Source organism: Vitis vinifera, chromosome 9, assembly GCF_030704535.1.
Source record: "Vitis vinifera cultivar Pinot Noir 40024 chromosome 9, ASM3070453v1".
Taxonomy (NCBI): Eukaryota; Viridiplantae; Streptophyta; class Magnoliopsida; order Vitales; family Vitaceae; genus Vitis; species Vitis vinifera.
In genome coordinates, this window is record NC_081813.1 from 2,537,764 (window position 1) to 2,559,791 (window position 22,028).

The window sequence follows — 22,028 nt, forward strand, 5'->3', positions numbered from 1 at the left end:
ATCAATTGCTACCAAAACAATTCTACTTGCACAATTTGTAAATTAAACTCATAGTCGACAAAATGGATACAAAGACAAACAAAGAGAGGAAAAGGATGAGTTAGACTAAACTGATACACAATAAAATAGATGCAAAAGAAAAAAAAAAAAAAGAAGGAAAAAGATGAGTTGGAACACAAGTTGGCATTGCAATGTCATGGTCAATGGAATGGAATAAAAATAATAATAAGAAGGATTAAAGAAAGGAAAAACTCATCTTCCAATACCTAATAAAAAATTAAATAAAAAAAGGTTTTCTTGACAATTTGTAAAAGTAAACAAAGAACCAACTTGGATGGGAGATACCGATGTACTTGGATGGGGAGATATTGATGTACTTGATTGTAATAAATAGTGTGTTATTTCCCCCTATATATATGTGTATATATGGACATTTTCCATATCCTTCTCTCCTTAGAAGACTAATGGAAATGCTACTTCGGGTTCTTAGTTTTCTAGCTCTTAATATGCTTCTTCATGTGCATGCTCAAACAGGTATGCATATTTTTTCTCATATATCTAATGATTTTACTCTCTTCCTCATATGTATGTTAGTCTAATAATTTATTTATTTTCATTACTGTCAACAATTTTATCATAGTCCGGTGCATTAGTTTTTTTTTTTCATTCCTATAAAAAAATTATCAAACACTATAATATCTCATTTTAATATGATTTACTTAACTCACAATAGGAATTTTTTAATTAATGGTATGCTTGATATACTAAAATAAGAATGAAAATGAATGAAAATAGAGGTGAATCACAATACCATATGAGAAAATGAAACCTTGATTTGAATGGGTTTTGGTTTTTATGAGAACTAATATTTTGATTCCTAATAAGTCATTCGAATATAATAATAGATGTGAAATGACTTGGATTTCTCTATTTCATTTCCTGTTTTAGCATTTCTAAGATACTAATAACCTTTTTCATTATTATTTTTATTGTAATTTTTTTTTTCAATTCAATAATAATGATAACCTATGAATTGTAGTTATTTTGATTTGTAAAGTCTTTAGACTTCAAGTTAATTTAGGCATGACAATTTGTGTATATGGGTCATGTTTATGTCATATCAATGTTCGAATATTATATTAAATTGGTGAACCCAAATACTACATGAATAATAATCGGGTTTAAAAAGCTAAATACTATCTAATTATTAAAAAAGTAACACGTCTTATAATTTATTTAACCTATTTAATAATCTAATTTTTCTATTTAATAATTAGATTGAGTTAGATATTACTTAAATCTATATGATTAATATCTTATATATTCATGAACCAATTAACATATTTATTCAAAAATAAATTTAAAATGACTCAAATATGGATTTAATATTTTATAATTATAGTTAGGTCAATCAACACAATAAATAAGTCTATTCGGATCAAATTTGTGCTATGTAAATTGATAAAAAAAAAAAAAAAAACGTATTTATTAAAAGGGTTACATAAGATTATCATGGGTTTGATCCAAATACAATAATATTCAACTTAAATCCATAAAAATCATGTTGAACTTGAATTGTATTAACCTTTGTCACTCTAAGTTAATTAAATGTTATTTAAATAAATGTGTAAATTTGGCTTGCCTGAACCAGCTCAAAAATTTCAGGCCAAAGCCAACCTAGCCAGTATATGAGTTTTGCAAGAGCCTAGCTTGATTTCTAGGATGTGATTTGAACTCTTGTAAATTGTGGAAAATTTGGCATACCTAATGATTAAGTCAACCTTTATATTATTTTGATTTGAAAATACAATTATATTTATTAAAGAGTTGGGCTTAGGGTTGGGCTTGTGCTTAGAATTAAATTAATTCTAGGCCCACATAAGCTTAGATCCAACGCCCACCTAGGCCTAGCTAGGGGTATGGCTTGAGGCTGAACCTAACCCTAATCAAGAGGGCTCGAGCCCAACCATGGCTAATATATACTGTGATTTACTAAATATGGTTATGTTCAATTCAGCCCACTCCTTTTAAAATTAAAATCATGGTGTTATTTTCCATTTCAGTTTGTAAATAAATTTAGAAAGAGACAATCTTCACGACGAAATAAAAGTCCAGTCACCAACCATCATATCCTAAACAGAAAATTGGGATGAGGAAGAATATTGTTCTTCAACTTTTTGATTTGAGGACTGACTCTGAAATTTTGCAGGATTCATAAGCATTGATTGTGGAGTGGATGAGGACTACATAGATAACACAACCAAACTATTTTACAGTTCGGATGCAAACTTCATAGACAGTGGAGAAAACAAGAACATCCCTTATGATTTCACGTCCACAATTTATGAAAAACAGCTCACAAATGTTCGAAGCTTCCCAAAAGGAGTCAAGAACTGCTACACCCTACCAGCAGACCAAGGCAAAGATAATAAGTACTTGATCAGAGCTGTATTCATGTGCGGTAATGTTCAAGAGTACAATAATCAGCTTCCAGAGTTCAAACTATATCTGGGTGTCGAAGAATGGGACTCAGTGACATTCAACTCGTCTTATAATATCGTCCGCAGGGAAATCATATATGTCCCTAAAACAGATGAAATATATGTGTGTCTTGTTAATACTGATTCTGGGACACCTTTCATTTCTGCATTAGAGCTCAGGCCAATTGATGATTCCATTTATAACAAAACTCAATCTGGATCGCTGGTGCTTTTTAACAGGTACAATTTTGGTTCAGAAACCAGTGAGACAGTCAGGTGAGGGATGTTTAATTTGAAAGTTCTTACTATCTTCTGGACTGTATTTTCAAGTGTCTTTGCTGAACATTTTCAACTTCTCAACTAGATATGGAGACGATGTGTTGGATCGCATATGGGGACCCTACAGTTGGTCTTCTGGGGAATCCATCAAAGCACCCTATAGTAGTTCTGGGTTAAGTGAAAATCAATTTAAACTTCCGGCCAAGGTAATGGAGACCGCGGTAAAACCTGTGAATGGAACTTCGTTGGACTTCTATTTGGATGGGATTGATTCATCTCAAGAATTTTACGTATATTTGCATGTTGCTGAGATTGAGACATTGGTGCAAGGCCAGATCAGAGAGTTTACCGTTTCAGTGAATAAGAAAGCAATTTCTAGTGCTATCCAACCTCGGTACATGATTGCAGATACTTATTTTACTCAATCTTCCTTAAGTGGAAGTGAGCTGAATTTTTCACTTTCCCAGACAAATCAATCCACACTTCCACCCATTATGAATGCTCTGGAGATTTACATGATAAAAGAATTCGTACAGTTGTCCACTGAACAACGTAATGGTATGTCATCTTCTCCTTTTCCCTTTCATTATTTGAATTTGTTGATCTCTCCTCCAACATGACGCCCTTGTAGAGCAAACCCATAACCTTGGCTCTGATACCAATTACTTATTATTTGACCATCTCATCTGGAAACCAATAGGTATTCAATAAGAGTAGGTTAAGCCCTTTATGATGTTAGACTACCATCATTTGGGTAACCTATCCCCGGGTTTAAGAGCGATATAGTTGAGTTTGGGTCCTTATTGTCTTGTTACTTTTGAGATGTAACAAATGCTGCCAAATACTGGTCTTAGTTTGTTTCTTTCCCTTTTGATTTAAACCCATAAAAATTAATCCATCATATTCTACTTTCTTTTGGAAATACAAGTTGATGCTATGAAGAAAATCAAGTCAGTATACCAGATGACGAAGAGTAGTTGGCAAGGAGATCCATGTCTCCCAAGAAATTACTCATGGGATGGCCTGATCTGCAGTGACAATGGTTATAATGCCCCTAGTATCACCTCACTGTGAGTTTGTGCACCCAAAATGAATAAATAAATATTGGCATATATAAACTAACTGCTAATGAATGTCATTCTGATTGCTAAACAGGAACCTATCATCTAGCAATTTGGCTGGGAAGATAGATAAATCATTCTCCAATCTCACTTCGTTACAATATTTGTAAGTATTAGCCAGCATGAAATGCATGTATATATAATTGGATGCAAAAGCAGTCATTTATAGAAAAATGGTGGGTCTTGAAAGCTAGGCTATAATGGCACAGAAGTTCATATTGTCAATAATTGAAGCTTGAATATTCCATAGCAATCTAAAACTTCTGTTGCATAAAACCACTACTTAGAAAACATTTTTTCATTACAGGGATTTATCTTACAATAGTCTAAATGGAGAAGTACCAGAATTTCTATCTGAAATGTCTTCCTTGAAGACCCTGTAAGTTGCCTTGATGTATTTGTACAAATATATAAGTTTCGTAGTTACAAAAGAAGTGATCAAACTGATCAGATTATCTGTTCCTTTGCAGGAACTTATCAGGGAATAAATTGACAGGTTCGGTTCCTTCGGCCCTCCTCGCAAAATCTAACGATGGAACACTGTCTTTAAGGTCTGCTTACTAAAACCAGTGAATTGGGATTTTTAGTTTTCTTGGGGGTGAAATCATGAGAGACAATGTTTAAGTACTATGTCAATCTACAATATTTTGAATGATAAAAATGAAAATTGTAATGGTTTCATTTTGATTTGTTCTCCAAACATCGCGAGTTGAACTAAGAGTACTAGCTGTTTTGTTCCATTCGTTTGACAAGGATAAGGTGGAAGGGAACTCGACTCTATACCTGTTTTCCAAGATTGATTTTTTCACTTGTTATCTGTTTCAATGCTAGTTTGGATGGGAATCCGGATCTTTGTAAAACCAACTCGTGCAATACAAAGACGAAAAAGAAGAACTCGGTTGTTGTTCCTGTAGTTGCATCCATTGCTTCAGTTGTGGTCCTCTTAGGTGCAATATTTGCAGTCTATTGGCGCTTCATAGGAGGCGGAAGACGTGGTAGTCAATCTTGTTTCTTTTACATGGCTAATTCAAGCAAACTTGAGGTGTTGAAATTCTGGTTACATTTCTTTAATGATCTATCTCATTAGGTAAACCTGCTGGAGTGAAACCCAATGATCGAGATAATGTGTCACAATTGGAGTTCCAGAAACCAGATGTACCTAATGAAGAAGAGAACTGGGACTCGGAGTTAGAAGAAATACAAAAGGAAGTGATCGAAACTAATGGAAAGCTGGAGGCAAGGAAGCAACGTCTTAGTTATTCTGAGGTTAAAAGGATCACTAACAACTTTGGAGAGGTGATCGGAAAGGGAGGATCTGGATTGGTTTACAATGGCCGTTTAAGCAATGGCATTAAAGTTGCGGTCAAGAAGCTGTCACCTTCTTTGAATCTAGCTTTTGAGCAATTTCAGAATGAGGCAAGTCTCTAAACTAGCATTCGAATTATCCTGATTTTTAACAAGTCAACCTTGACATGGCTGGGTGTTTGATGATATGAATGACAGGCTCAGCTGTTGTCAACAATTCATCATAGAAACTTGGTCTCTCTAATAGGGTACTGCGACGAGGGTTCGAACATGTTGCTAATTTATGAGTATATGGCTAATGGGAACTTGAAAGAACATATATCAGGTATCTAGCTTTATTATACCTCTAAATGAAACCTGTAATTTTGTGATTTGTTTCTCTTTATACCCCTTCGAAAATTTCTAACTGTTTGGATAAACCATTGAATATCAAAACTATGTCTGAAACCAAGATTAGAAACAGTATATTCTTTTGCTTCTATATTTTGAATATTACTGTGCTAGAAAAAGAAGATTAGAGATTTAAGTTATGTGCCATAAGTGCAGGTAAAAATGGGTCGGTGTTGAGTTGGGAACAAAGAGTTCAAATAGCAATTGAGGCAGCACAAGGTTAGAAGATGAACATAAAAATTTTATTTAATAAACCGCTAGTTCTTTTCATATTTTTCACCCTCAACTAACTGAAGTCGAATATGATATGTTTGTAGCACTGGAATATTTACATGATGGTTGCAATCCATCCATAATTCACAGAGATGTTAAGGCTGCCAACATCTTATTGAATGAAAAAATGCAAGCCAAAGTAGCAGATTTTGGGTGGTCCAGAAGCATGCCCTCTGAAAGTCAATCTCATGTATCAGCTACCTTTGTTGTCGGCACTTCTGGGTACCTTGACCCTGAGTGAGTACTCTTTGTTACTTCACTGAAATGCAGTGCCATTACATTGATGATATCTCAACAAATCTGCCTAATCAGTCCATCTCATTATCTGTACTCCATAAATTATAAGTTGCAATATGGGTTAGACCTATATATTACCTAATAGCTATCGTGATCTTCCAAAAATTGGGTTGATTTAATGCTTTACTCCATACATTTCTAAACAAATTAATAATAAATTCTACATATTCTCATTCATGGTCACTTATGTACAACTGAGATTGTTTTGCATGATTTTTTCATATAGGTACAACAAAACTGGAAAGTTGACTAAGGAAAGTGATGTTTATAGCTTTGGGATTGTTCTTCTAGAGCTTATTTCCGGCCGGTCTGCGAAAATTGAGGACAATCTCAGCATATTGGATTGGTTCTATCCTGTTTTTGAAAGTGGGAAATTAGAAGACATTGTGGATCCAAGGTTACAAGGAATCTTCAGTACTAACTCAGCCTGGAGAGCTGTAGAGACAGCAAACTCTTGCATACCACTCAGATCCATAGAGAGGCAAACTATGAGCTATGTAGTGAATGAATTGAAAGAGTGCCTGAAACTGCTAGAGATGAGTAGCCCTTCAAATACAGGAGTAACCATTACTCGACCTATTGGAACTGAAACCGGCCCTCAAGCAAGGTAGAAACATTGACTAGTAATGTGTCTGTGTGTGCATGCTGCTTGTTGTCTGTTCAATAATTTCCAAACTTTCATGAACATATGTACTTTAAAAGTATGATGTTGATCTTGCCTTGATCTTGCCTTTTCATGAACATATGTACTTTAAAAGTATGGTGTTGATCTTGCCTTTTCGCTATAATTTGAACCCACTGTGTTATGGGTTAGTCTCCTTATATATATATAAAATAATAATAAAAAAAAATAAAAATAAAAAACAAAAAAAAACAGAAGAATAACAGGAAGGAATTCAATAGGATTGAGTAGGTGAAAAATTCAGCTGACTTCCACTTAGAGAAGATCGAGTAAAATAAGTCTCTGAAATTGTTTTATCATTCAATGAGATGGTAAATTGTCTGATTTGGTCTTGCACTTCCTCAACCTCAGCAAAGTGAAAGTACATGTAGAATTCTTCAGAAGAATCAATCTCCCCCAAAAGTGAGGTCCAAGGAAGTTCCAGAAAGAGGCTTTACAGCAGTCTCCATTTCCTTGGGTGGAAGTCTAAAATCAGTTTCACTTCACAAAGGACTACTGTAGGGTGGTTCAATGGATTCCCAATACGGGGAGTTTAACGGATTCCAAAGGCGATCCAATACATCATCTCCATATCTAGATGAGAAGTTGACTTAAGTGTTAGCTGAAAATGATGAGCAAATACAGCCAATTAAGTACATAAAACATAAGAATTTTTTAAATATGCCTCACCTGACTGTCACTGGTAGTTGAACCAAAGTTAAACATGTTGAAAAGTACCAGAGCTTCAGATTGAGTTTTATTTGTTGGATCATAAAGTCTAAATCAGTTTTACTGCACTTTGTTCGAAATGTTGGAGGTCGAATTGCCTGCTCGTGGGGTGGAGTTTGCCTCTATTATATATTTAACCTTTTTATGTTTAGGGTTTTGTTTTTCAGTGAATGTAGCTACAATTGAAAGTGCTTTCTGAGAACTTTATCATTATAATTCTTTTGATTTTTTTTTATTAGTAGATTATTAAGTGTTGGTGCACCCCGTCAACATAGGGATCACATTGATGTTGAACCACATTAAAAATCTTTTTTTTTTCTTTATTTTCTGCTCCGAGCTTACGTGGTTTGGAATTACCAAAGACTCAGCTCTATTGCGGATATGAAAGGTATCCCAGAACCAGTGCTCACTAGACACACATATATGTCATCTGTTTTCCGAATCGGGACATGTATAATTTCCTTCCAGACCATCTGATATGACTTGTTCAGTATTACACTGTTCCATTCCTCAACTCCCAGATGTAGTTTAAACTCTGGAGGTTGATCCATGGCGTCGTAGTTCCCCTACCAGAAGGTAGCTCTGGTCAAGTAGTTGCTGTCTTTACCTTGCTCTGGTTGTGGGATGTAACAATTCTCGACCCCTTCTGGGAAGCTTCTGACGTTCTTGAGCTGCTTTTCAAAAATATCAGACATGAAATGGAGAGAATTGTTCCTGTTTTCTCCACTGTCTATGAAATTTGCATCTGAATTGTAAAATATGTTGGTTGTGTTACCTTGATAGTCCTCATCCACTCCACAGTCAGTGCTTATGAAGCCTTCAAAATTTCAAATTCATACGCCTCAAATCAACAGGTAGAAGAACATTTCTCGATTTCCCATCTCACATTTGTAATCTCTTTTACTTTGGAAACACAGGTGAAATAAAATTTGTATTAAATAAATAATTTTAACTATTTCTTTATGTAATAAAAAATTTGTACTTAAAATTCATTTTAGTCTTGAAAATTTTCTTTCCTTAACAGTGAGGGAATACTATTATATAATTGATAGATGCATTTAAAAATAAAAAGCTTATAAATTTGTTCATAACTTAGGTGGTGTTTGTTTTTTTGGCTTTTTGTTGAAAGCAATTTGTTTTCAAAATTTAGGTTGTTTGTTTTTATACTTTTTCATGATTTATTATAAATTTTTTACTAAATAGAAAAAACAAAAAAATATAGTTTTTTCTAAATAAAAAAATAATGTATTGATTTTTTATTTTTACTTTTTAATATTTAATAGAAATAAAATACTACAAAAGCAAACAATCTAATATTTAACACTATTAAGTATTAAGGTTCTATTTAGAATTAAGTAAAAAAACAAACACCACCTTAGTATGTGATTAATTTGGATGCATTTAAATTTTCTATTCTTTAAAATAAAATATAGTAAATAATTTTTAAAAAATTCTTGAATTTCAAAAATATTATTATTGAAATTGAAATTAGAAATAAAAGTACAACCATAAAAAATTTTCTTATATAAGTTTAATTTTTTTGTTAAATTTTAAAATAAAAAAATATAATAATAATAATAATAATAATAATAATAATAATGAAAAAATTATGAGTATGCAATATTCTTAATTTGGTTGGTATTTTTTAGGGTTACAATTTGGGTGAGTTAGTTGAATTAATGATTAACTTAAATTAAGAAACAATCAACTCAAGTTCAATCCAACTCAAGATTTAATGTGAAGTATTCAACCCAAGTTTAACTCAACTTCATTTTTTTAAACTTGAATTGAATTCGAGTTAGTCAACTTAAACTCAGGCTGGTCGGGTTAAATTCGCGTTGATCGAGTTAGACTCAAGTTTGCCGAATTGATTGAATTGCATGATTCAAAATACATTCATAGTGGTTTTTAGAAATTTTTTTTTATATATATTTATACTAAAATTTAAATAGTAAATAAGAAAAAACTCAAGATAACAATAAAAAAATAAATTATAGTAAACAAATCATAATAAAGTTAGCGTATCCAGGAGAGGTATGCACCTATTTGAGCCTACACATGAAGCAACATATATATGAAGAACCAAAAAATAATATTTCCATTGCTATTCTTATGAAAGAAGGGCCTTTGCAGTTACATATGTTGGCACAAATTGTACATTATTTATTATAATTAACCCCATCAATATCTCCCCATACAATTATAAGTTCCAACTTACACTGATGACACTTTAAAAATCTTTGTTTACTCATATTAGAAAATTAAAATTTCCTTTTTTATTGCAAAAGTAAGTATAATTGGCAAATGGATTTTTTTTTTATTATTATTTATTTATCATTATTTTTTATTCCATGCTCTTATCCTTTTCTTGCAATGAAATAATTATCTTCCATAAAATAAAGGTATGTTTGGTATGCTAAATATAAAATGAGATGAGCAAAAAAGATCAAATGGATCATAAAATATCCAACCTTATACCCATGGGGGACATTGATTTAAAAATTTAATATTGTTTATTTATAAAAAAATTAAAATATTTTGGTTATTGATATTATCAATAAAAAATTTAAAAAATACCTATTAAAAAAATAAATTATAAGGAGGTATTCAAATAATATTAAATATGATAAATATATCTTTTTTTTTAAACACCAAATGTCAAGAAACAATGTATATATATTTTTTCAAAAATAACTTAATATAATAATAAAATATATTTTCTATTGGGGTGCAATATGTCTTTTTTTTTTTTTAAATATAAATATGAATTTGGAAAATTTAAAATTTTGATTAAGTAAAAAAAAAGTGCCTTTTCACATGGTGTTCTAGGAAAGGAGGGTCTCCTCTATTTTTTCAAACAATAGACAAATTAGGTGCAAAGTATGAGATTGTTTAGTATGAGAGGCATGGTTGTTGAGAGTAATAAAATAATACTATCTTCATCTCTAACAAGTTAGGGTTTACGTCAACCTCCTTCACTATTCCTATAAAATGGGTGTGAATTACACAAAAACCCTTCCCAAACCAGAAGAACCCTTGACCTTGCAATGAGACAGTGTTCGACACGTTGACCTCTTTATTCCTCTTCTTACTTAATGATATTAAGTAGCAAGTAGTGCCATGAAAAAATAAAAATAAAAAAGGGAATAGAAATCATATTGAAATGCAGAATTCCAAGAAGATTACCAAGAAACTGAAGATTGCTACTTCCCAACTACTTTTTGAAGGCACCATCCACACAAGTCTCTCCAAAAATAACATTAAATTAGAAAATAAAAATAAAATAAAAAGAAAGGAAAAAAGAGCTATCCATAAGGACATTGAATATTAGAGATGATCGAAGAGAAGCCAATAATTTTGATGTCAAAACCTTGGATGCTGATTTTGTTTTTCTTTGCAAATTAAAAAGACCGGGAGTGTAAGTCAACTTGAATATTTAGGTTTTCCAAAGGACTATGAATTAATAGTGGTGTTTTCCCATCTTAATCATGATGTAATCATGCGAGATGAAGAGTTTGTTTGATAATGATTTTAAGAAACATTTTAAACCTAAAAAATGTTTTTTTTTAAAAAAAACATTAGATGTTTGTTAAAATTTGAGAAACATCTTTAAAATTTTGAAAAATCACTTATAATATTAAAAAATCAGTTATAATGTTTTTTAAATAAACATTCGTAAGTGATCCTTCTAAAAATACTTTTTAGTTTAGAATGATTTTGAGAATGTTAAAATTTTTGAGAAACTATGTTGGAATTCATTAAAAAAAAGAAACATTCCTAGGTGACTCTTCTAAAAGTACTTTTTAGTGTAGAATGATTTTGAGAATGTTAAGAATTTTGAGAAACTATGTCTTGGAATTTATTAAAAAATGAAATTATTAATGAGGCAAGATTCGACCAAAGATGCTTGCATACACGCTGACATGGAAATTTATATTTTGTTCAGTTTCCATCACTTGATGATTGTGAGAATGTGTTATTTATTTTTTATAATTTTGAGCAATTAATGTTTGAATTAATTAAAGAAAATTATTGGGGCCTCCTTTCGTGCATCAAGGAAATGTGTCTTTTAAATTCATATTGGCATTTAAAAAAATAAATATAATTTTTGGTTATTTGTTAATTTATTCAGTTTTTTACTATCCTTTCTAGAAAAAACATAGATTTATTTTTTGAGACATTTTTTTTCTTGCATAATTTATTTGTCTTATGACATGTAAAATATTATGCAATTTTTTTAGTGGATATATAATTGTCTCCATGTGTGTTGACCATGTAAATTAAGAAAAGAGGGTACTTGAGAGGATTTTTAGGAATTACTTAAAATAAGGGATCATCTATTGCATTTCAATATTTCCCTTCAGCTGATTTCAAAGATTTCTTCTATTCTCGACTTATGAATCATAGAGTTAAATATATGATTTTGAAATCCCTTAGTAATGAGTTGTAGCAAGCAAATCAATTAATCTTGACATACTTACTCTTTTCAAAGAAAAATTAAAGAAAAAGTCACTACATCTTTTTGTAGTATTCCGGGTATTTAATTTAGTATTTGAGAATGAGAATATATAGAGAGTCTTACCAATCTTTGAGGAAATTGTTTTCTCCTATTCGACCAATGTGATTCTCCTCAAAGAATCCCATTTCAAGGATCAAATTTTCTCCATCCCAAATTACCTAAATTCTCCCCCCACTAATTCTAAATATTTAAATTTAAAAAAAATATTTAAAACCATTAAAATCAATATTTGCCTATTAGAACAAATTATTTGGAAGGTAAAAATCAAGGGTTCTTCTAAAAATAACAAATATTTTTAATTCAAAAAATAATTCCATAATTTAAATTTGTGAAAAAAAATCATTTTTTTAAATGAAAATATTAGAAAAATAATTTTTATTCATTTTCAATTTCATTTAAATAGTACTTTTTTAATCTCTAATGAATATAGTGAAAATTATGCAAAAATGGAAAAATTATAAATTTCATTCCATTTCTTTCATGATAAGTAAACACTTCAAAGGTATTCTTATTTTGTTTCTTGAATTGTAAATAAATACTTCAATGGGGAATTCCTACTTTGAATCCCTTTCCTTTGTTAATGTGCTTATGCGCTTCTCCTTCCTCTACAAGTTTGTTTCTCATAAAGTTAGTAAACTCCCCATTAGTTATAGAATTGATATGAGTTGAGGTACTATTTCCACAAGCTTGTTGCAAGCTACTAAGTGATTATATTCCCATTTTTATTGAAATGAAAGAATTTTTATTACAATATTTTACCTCGAGAGTTTTTTCACATTATATTTTTATATCTCTTGTTGATATCTTGATGTTGTTTGTTAGACTATTAATATTATTGCACGTTCCATGATTAACTATCCTCACAAGTACTCAACTACCCTCTAGAGAGTTTATTATTCTAGTAGTGTTATTGAATCCAAATCCAAAACCCTATCACTAAAACTAGTTAAAAAAAATACTTCTAAGATTATTTTACCTAGCATCATTATTAAGATGAGAAGGCATGACTATTAATCCTAATCCGTTGCAAAACATGCATGCAAGTGTATACCCGGTCTTCAAAAAAATCAGCATCCAAGTCTTTTAAAATCATAAATATCGTTTTTAACATCAATATCATTGATTTTCTCTTCAATCATTTATTATACTTTGTGAGTTTTGTAAGTATGAACAAATTGAATTTTCTTCTTGCCAAAAATTTATAAAAAAAATTAAATTAAATTTTTCATTGGGTTTTTTTTTAAAAAAAATCATTTCCTTTGAGAAAAAAAATGTATGGAAGGTGCCTTCAAAAGCTAGTTAGGAAGTAGCCATGTACTTTCTTTGGATTAGTCTTTTTTAAGTCTAATACTTTATCAGACCACTTGTCAAATTAATTTAATTTGACTTATTAAATTACTTAAAACTATAGAGATGGTTAATCAAGACCCGGTCAACTCGCAACATAAGCAAACTAAATTAATATGAATTGAAGCTAGGAGAGGATTCACACTCTGCAGAAGAGGCACCATAAACTGAAGTACTACTAAAAGTTGCATTTGAAGAGTCACCACAAACATTCCATAGAATTTTATTTTATTTTGTCATACTTTGAGAATTTGTTCTAAAACATATTGTTTTTGAAAATTAATATGTTTTGAATCTTTGCATTATCGTAAATGTACAATATGTTTATAGAAGAAACTTTTTCCATAGATGATATGTTTTTTGAATCATATTTCACCATACTATTTTATTATTTTCAATATCAATATATAAATTTTTCTTTGAGAGAGCTTCTCAAGTATTAAGATCAACATCTAAAGATTAAATTTTCCTCTTAATTACTTTTGCTTCTACTTCATCTATTGCTAAATGCAAAAGTTAAATACTAAATACATCAAATGGGCATAAGTCCTTAATTCAAACCTTGATTCAAGCCCTAAACCATGCCACTGTAATTACTTTGAAAGATATATGAGATGATTTTATATTGCATCCTAATACAATACTATTAGTACTCCTAATCTAATGTCAATATTGTAGAAAAATGAAAGAAGAAAACAAAAATCAACATCCTAACCTTTTAAAATTACAAATATCGTTTTAACATCAAAATCATTGGTTTTTCCTTTGATCATCTCTAACATTACTTTGAATGTTCTTACTGCTAGCATTTTCCTTCATTTTTCTTTACTTTCTCAAAGAAGACTTTATAGATGATCCCTTAAGAAAGTGGTTAGGAAGCAGTTATCTACAATGTCATGTGGAAATGGATCTTTTATTCAATTAAAATTTGAAAAATCTCAAATTCATCTTGGCTTTTAAGAAAATTTCATTAAAATATAATATCTAAACATGGAATCAACTACATAGCTAAACAATTCTATTTCTACATTTTGTATGACTGAACTCATACACGACAAAACAAATACAAATATAGACAAGGAAAGGAAAAAAAATAAGTTAGAACTTGGTCAACATAATGGAATAAAAATAATAATAAGAAGAATTAAAAATTAAAAACTCAACTTTCACTACCTAATAAAAAATAAAAACAAAAATAATAATAATCTTCTTCACAATTTGTAAAGTATAAACAAATAACCAACTTGGATGGGGAGATATTGATGTATTAATGTGTTGTTTCTCCCTCTATATATTTGGACATTTCCAATGTCCTTCTTTCCTTAGAAGACTGATGGAACTGCTATTTCGGGTTTTTGGTTTTCTAGCTCTTAATGTGCTTTTTCATGTGCACGCTCAAACAGGTATGCATATTTTTTCTCATATATCTCATGATTTTACTCTCCATCATACATATGTTCCTTTAATAATTTTTTCCATTTTATTATAGTCCAGTGTATTAAATTTTTTCATTCATATAAAAAAAATTTATCAAACACCAATAGATAATATCTCATTTTACAATGATATGTTAAATCTTGATTTGAATATGAGTTTTGGCTTTTATGATAATTAATATTTTGATTTCTAATAAGCCACCAGAATATAATAGTAGTAGATGTTAAATGAACTGGATTTCTTGATCTCATTCCCAGTTTTCACATTTCTAAAATACTCATAACTTTTTTCATCTTTATTTTTATTGTAATTTTTTTATTTTTGGTCATGGGTGAATCAAAACCTTACTTTAATTCAATAATAATGATAGCCTGTGAATCGTAATGATCTGAAAGTTCTAATGATTTTAAATTAGTTTATTTTTTATATTTTTCTCCATTTTCACTTTTATTGTAATGATTTAAAAGTTCTAATCATTTTTAAATTATTTTATTTTTGACATTTTATTCTTTCTTTCACTTTTGTTTACGAATAGATCTCCTTGGCACCTTCCTTTTTTCATTCTTTTATTAAATATTCCAAATTCCACGGAAATTAAACAAAATATTCACTATAGATATATTTTGTGCTTTAAATATATATATATATATATATATATATATATATTTTCATCCAAACCATATTGAGTTGTACCTACAAAATTATATTGTTTTTTCCTAATGCATGGTAGCATGATTTTATGCCAAGAAAATTTTCAAAACTACAACATTAATGAATTTTAAATCAAAATTTTTGCTATATAAACATAATTGATTATTTAATATGTTAGAGTTTGGTGACCTGAATTTTATTTGATTCAATCCGAAAAGATCACTATACAACATATGTTGTGAAACTAAATTTAAAAGAATTTTTGGGAGGGTCTATGGTGGTAGCAGTCACCATAGCGGAAGGATTGCGTCTATATATATATATAGGATGATGTACAGTTTTTAAAGTTATGATAATTATGTTTCTATAATAGTTGCTTGTGTCTTCTTCCTTTTTATACCAATTTTTAATTTTTTTAAATCAATTTTTAACATAATGAATTTTTTTCTCCTCCCTCTGTGGTTTTTTCCATCTAAGGTTTTTCATATAAATTTGTATGTTATTATTCCTTTTTTTTTTTTTTAATTACCTATCCTTATTTTTTTGTAACATAATATTATATCATTAGATGTATCTACAAATACATATATATTCATTAATTCAATGAATCGTAGCATTGAGGTTTTAGTTAGAAATATTTTATTAGAAGGAGCAAAACAACACCCATTTTTTGAGAAAATAACTTGAGAAAAATTGCAGGCCAAAGCTAGCTTAGCCAGCAACTAAGTCAAAGTCAACCTAAGCCAAGTCCGATTTCTCTAAGGCCAAGCTTAAACTGTTTTTTAAGTCTATGCCCCTTTCAGATGGGACTTGAACTCTTATAAATTAGGAAAAATCTTACATACCTAATCGCGAAGTCAACCTTAGTTTATATTATTTCGATTTGAAACCTGATTATATTTATTAAAGATTTGAGCTAGCTTAAGGTTGGGCTTGTGCTTAGAGTTAAATTCCAAGCCCAACCTGAGCTTAGCTCCGAGGCCTAGCTAGGGGTGGCTCGAGGCTGATCCTAACTTGAATCAATGATTCCAAGCCCAACCATGGGTGATATATATACATTGATTTACTCATTATTATGTTTGATTTAGAAATTTGAGAATGATTATGAGTTTGAAATTTTGTAGGATTCATAAGCATTGATTGTGGAGTGAATGAGGACTACATAGACAACACAACCAAACTCTTTTACAGTACGGATGCAAAATTCATAGACAGCGGAGTAAGCAAGAACATCCCTCATGATTTCAAGTCCCCAATTTTTGAAAAACAGCTCACGACTGTTCGAAGCTTCCCAAAAGGAGTCAAGAATTGCTACACCCTACCAGCGGAACAAGGCAATAAGTACTTGATCAGAGCTGTATTCATGTGTGGTAATGTTCAAGAGTACAATGATCAGCTTCCAGAATTCAAACTATATCTGGGTGTCGAAGAATGGGACACAGTGAAATTCAACTCTTCATATAGTATCTTCCGCACGGAAATCATACATGTCACTAGAACAGATGAAATATATATGTGTCTTGTAAACACTGATTCTGGGACACCTTTCATTTCTGCATTAGAGCTCAGGCCGATTGATAATTCCATTTATAACAAAACTCAATCTGGATCGCTGGTGCTTTTTAACAGGCTCAATTCCGGTTCACAAACCAATGAGACAGTCAGGTGAGGGATGTTTTGAAAGTTCTTATACTATCTTCTTGGCTGTATTTAGTAGTGTCTTTGCTGAACATTTTCAACTTCTTAACTAGATATGGAGACGATGTGTTGGATCGCATGTGGGTACCGTTCAACTCGATTTATTGGAAAGCCATCAAAGCACCCTATAGTAGTTCTGTGCTAAGCGAAAATGAATTTAAACTTCCGGCCACGGTAATGGAGACTGCTGTAAAGCCTGTGAATGGATCTTTGGACTTCTATTTGGTGGGGATTGATTCTTCTCAAGAATTTTACATGTATTTTCACTTTGCTGAGATTGAGGAAGTGCAAGACCAGATCAGAGAATTTACTATCTCATTGAATAATAAAACAATTTCTGATCCTATTGAACCCAAATATATGGTTTCGGATTCTTATTTTACTCAATCTTCCCTAAGCGGAATCCAGATGAATTTTTCACTTGCCAAGACAAATCGATCCACACTTCCACCCATTATGAATGCTCTGGAGATTTACACAATAAAAGAATTCTTACAGTCGCCCACTGAACAACTTGACGGTATGCGATCTTCTCCTTTTCCTTTTCTTGATTTGAATTTGTTGATCTCTAATACCAATTCTTGGATCGATCTTTGACCATCTTATCTAAAAACCAATAAATATTTACTAAGGGTAGACTAAGCCCTTCATGATATTTGAAAATTATCATTTGAACAACTTTTTGCCGGGCTTAAGAGTGATATTGTTGAGTTTGCGTGATTTGGGATGTAACCAAATGCTGCCAAATACAGGTCTTAGTTTGCTTTTTCCCTTTTTGATTTCAACCTTATAAAAATTAATCCATCTTATTTTACTTTCTTTTGGATATACAAGTTGATGCTATGAAGAAAATCAAGTCAGTATACCAGGTGATGAAGAGTAGTTGGCAAGGAGATCCATGTCTCCCAAGAAGTTACTCATGGGATGGCCTGATCTGTAGTGACAATGGTTATGATGCCCCTAGTATCACCTCACTGTGAGTTTGTGCACCCAAAAATGAATAAATAAATATTAGCATATCTATATATATAAAAACTATCTGCTAATGAATGTCATTCTAATTCTAAACAGGAACCTATCATCTAGCAATTTGGTTGGGAAGATAGATAATTCATTCAAAAATCTCACATCATTGCAATATTTGTAAGTATTAGCCAGCATGAAATGTTGGATCTTCGAAAGCTAGGCTATAATGGCACAGAAGTTCATGTTGTAACTGAATGAGATATATAACCTTGTCAATAATTGAAGCTTGAATATTCCATAGTAATCTAAAACTTCTGTTGCTTAATACCAGTACTTAAAAAAATACAAATTTTCATTGCAGGGATTTATCTAACAATAGTTTAAGTGGAGACGTGCCTGAATTTCTATCTGAAATGTCTTCCTTGAAGACCTTGTAAGTTGCCTGGAATTACTTGCACAAATACATACAAGTTTTTTAGTCAGAAAGAATTGATCAGATTAGCTGTGATTCTTTGCAGGAACCTATCAGGGAATAAATTGACAGGGTCGGTTCCTTCGGCCCTCCTTGCAAAATCTAATGATGGAACCTTGACTTTGAGGTCTGCTTAGTGCTTACTAAAAACCACGAATTCAGAATTTTAGTTTTCTTGGTGGTGAAATCATGAGAGATGATGTTAAGTACTATGTCAATCTACAATATTTTGAATGATTAAGAAGGGAAAATTTGTAATGGTTTCATTTTGGTTTGTTCTTCAAACATAACGAGTTGAATTAAGAGTCTACTAGTTATTTTGTTCCATTTGTTTGATAAGGATAAGGTGGAAAGGAACTCGACTCTAAAGCTGTTTTCCAAGATCGATTTTTTCACGTGTTATCTGTTTCAATGCTAGTTTGGATGGGAATCCGGATCTTTGTCAAAACAACTCATGTAACACAAAGACGAAAACGAAGAACTCGGTTGCTGTTCCTGTAGTTGCATCCATTGCTTCCTTCGTGGTCCTCTTAGGTGCAATATTTGCCATCTATTGGCACTTCATAAGGGGCAGAAGACATGGTAGTCAATCTTGTTTCTTTTACATGGATATTTTAAGCAAATTAGAGGTGTTGAAATTCTGATTACATTTCTTTAATTGTCTCATTAATTAGGTACACATGCTGGAGTCCAACCTAATGATCAAGAAAGTGTATCACAATTTGACTTAAAGAAACCAGATGTACCTAATGAAGAAGAGAACTTGGAATTGGAGTTAGAAGAAATACAAAAGGAAATGATCAAACCTAATGAAAAGCTGGAGGCAAAGAAGCAATGCCTTAGTTACTCTGAGGTTAAAAGGATTACTAACAACTTTCGAGAGGTGATTGGACACGGAGGATCTGGATTAGTTTATAGTGGCCATTTAAGCCATGGCATTAAAGTTGCTGTCAAGAAGTTGTCACCCACTTCGCATCAATCTTTCGAGCAATTTCGAAATGAGGCAAGTTTCCCTACAGTACTAGCATTTGAATTATTCTGATTTCAAACTTTCTAACACATGACTGACACATTGCTTGATGGAAACAAAAATTCAACTTTGACATGGTTGGGTGTTGATGATATGAATGACAGGCTCGGCTGTTGTCAACAATTCATCATAGAAACTTGGTTTCTCTAATGGGGTACTGCGACGAGGACTCAAACATGTTGCTAATTTACGAGTATATGGCTAATGGGAACTTGAAAGAACATTTATCAGGTATCTAATTGTCTTTATACCCCTAAAATGAAACCTTTAATTTTGTGATTTATTTCTCTTTATACTCCTTTGAAAAATTCGAAATATTTGGATAAACCATTGAAAAATTCTAAGATAGTATCAAAACACTGACTGAAACCAATATTTGGATCTATATATTCTTTTTCTGTGCTCTATTTATGTAAGAACATTATTTGGTATTTTTCTTTGTAGCAAAAGCATATTAGAGATTTAAGTTATGTGCCATAAGTGCAGGTAAAATTGGGTCGGTCTTGAGTTGGGAACAAAGACTTCACATAGCGATTGAGGCAGCACAAGGTTAGAAGATGAACCATACAAATTTTCTTATATAAACCACTAGTTTTTTTTTTCATATTTTTCCCTCTCAACTAACTGAAGTGGAATTTGACGAGTTTGCAGCACTGGAATATTTGCATGAAGGTTGCGATCCATCCATAATTCACAGAGATGTTAAGGCTGCCAACATCCTATTGAATGAAAAAATGCAAGCCAAAGTAGCAGATTTTGGGTGGTCCAGAAGCATGCCCTCTGAAAATCCATCTCATGTATCAACGACCTTTGTTGTTGGCACTTCTGGGTACCTTGACCCTCAGTAAGTACTGATCTTTGTTACTTCACTGAAATGCAGTGCCATTACATTGATGATATCTCAACAAATCTGGAATATAGTACGTACTAGAACTTGAAAATAAAGTTTTTGTTTCCATTTTGAATTCTCTGCAGATTTTTCTTACAAGGTCAGTATGCACTGTTCACTGATAATGTTATCTTACCATGCAAGAAGTTTAAGAACCAATAATGGAGGAATTTAGTTAGTATATATACATTACTCTATGAGAATTTTCTGTTCCTGCATTCAACATTGGTGTGGCTTGCACTAACAGTAAATTTTATGATTATAAATGTAACTTTATAAAAAATTTCAAAGTTTCTACCATATATTAACGAGTTTTTCATAACCATGTAAGCATGTTTTAAAGTCGTGAATATCCTTTAAGCCAGATGTGGGACTCTGTTTAGCCCCACAAGGTATGTAAGTCTGCTTGGCGCTGCATTCACTGCAGAATATGATGAAGACACCGTCTTTGCCATTGTTTTTTCTTTTTTTCTCTTATGAGCAACTGAGATTGTTTTGCATGATTTTTAATTTATGTAGGTACAACAGAACTGGACAGTTGACTAAGGAAAGTGATGTTTATAGCTTTGGGATTGTTCTTTTAGAGCTTATTTCCGGCCGGCCTGCAATAATGGAGGAAAATCGCAGCATATTGGATTGGGTCCGTCCCATTATTGAAAGAGGAGAAATAGAAGACATTGTGGATCCAAGGTTACAAGGAATCTTCAATACTAACTCTGCCTGGAGAGCTATAGAGACAGCAATGTGTTGCGTACCATTCAGCTCCACAGAAAGGAAAACTATGAGTTATATAGTGAGAGAATTGAAAGAGTGTCTGAAGCTGGTAGAGATGAGTAGCACTTCAAATACAGGAATAAGCATTACTCAACCTATTGGACCTGCAACCGGTCCTCGAGCAAGATAGAAATGTTGACTAGTAATGTGTGTTAGTGTGTGCATAGTACTGTTGTTTGTTTACTTAATATTTCTGAACTTTCATGAACATGCATATGTACTTTAAATGATGATGTTCTTGCCTTTGGAACATGCATATGTACTTTAAACGATGTTCTTGCCTTCTTTGTTATAATTTGAACCCAATATATTATGTGTTAGTCTCCTTAGGCATGAAATTTTTTTGGACTTGTTATAAATTTTAGGTTTTCTATTTGAATTATTGAAAGTATATATATAGGAAAAAAAAAAAAGAATTATTGAAAGTGTATATATGGGGAAAAAAATGGAATTCAATTCTTATTTGATAATTGTTTTAAAAAATAATTTTTAAAAACCGTTTTGGAAACAATTTTTAAAAATTGTTATTTGATGTTTTGTAAAATAAATATCTGTTTGAAAACTTGAAATGTTTTAAACTTCTTTTCTAAGTTTTTAAATATGTTTTAAAAATAACTTTTACATGTAGTGTTTTATTTTAAATTATTTTCCATATTTATGTAACTATTTTTTTAAAATAACTCTTATAAAATAAATAAAAATAATTAAAA

The 22,028-nt window shown here is 31.3% G+C and overlaps 2 protein-coding genes across 2 annotated transcripts; both read left to right on the forward strand.

The window, feature by feature from the left end:
• The first annotated feature begins 464 nt into the window (after window positions 1-464).
• LOC100261776 (putative leucine-rich repeat receptor-like serine/threonine-protein kinase At2g19230) lies at window positions 465-6,854 on the forward strand. The gene is made up of 11 exons (XM_019222056.2): window positions 465-534; window positions 2,210-2,756; window positions 2,845-3,153; window positions 4,188-4,259; window positions 4,351-4,431; window positions 4,712-4,875; window positions 4,968-5,296; window positions 5,384-5,510; window positions 5,732-5,794; window positions 5,893-6,085; window positions 6,372-6,854. Exons 1-11 carry the CDS (start codon window positions 465-467, stop codon window positions 6,754-6,756), a joined length of 2,340 nt encoding a protein of 779 aa, XP_019077601.2. The 3' UTR covers window positions 6,757-6,854.
• A 7,880-nt stretch (window positions 6,855-14,734) lies between these two features.
• On the forward strand, window positions 14,735-21,448 carry LOC100251548 (probable LRR receptor-like serine/threonine-protein kinase At1g51860). Its single transcript, XM_010656592.1, has 11 exons — window positions 14,735-14,804; window positions 16,614-17,154; window positions 17,241-17,444; window positions 18,515-18,586; window positions 18,672-18,752; window positions 19,044-19,207; window positions 19,300-19,628; window positions 19,760-19,886; window positions 20,142-20,204; window positions 20,307-20,499; window positions 21,064-21,448. Exons 1-11 carry the CDS (start codon window positions 14,735-14,737, stop codon window positions 21,446-21,448), a joined length of 2,229 nt encoding a protein of 742 aa, XP_010654894.1.
• The last annotated feature ends 580 nt before the right edge of the window (window positions 21,449-22,028 follow it).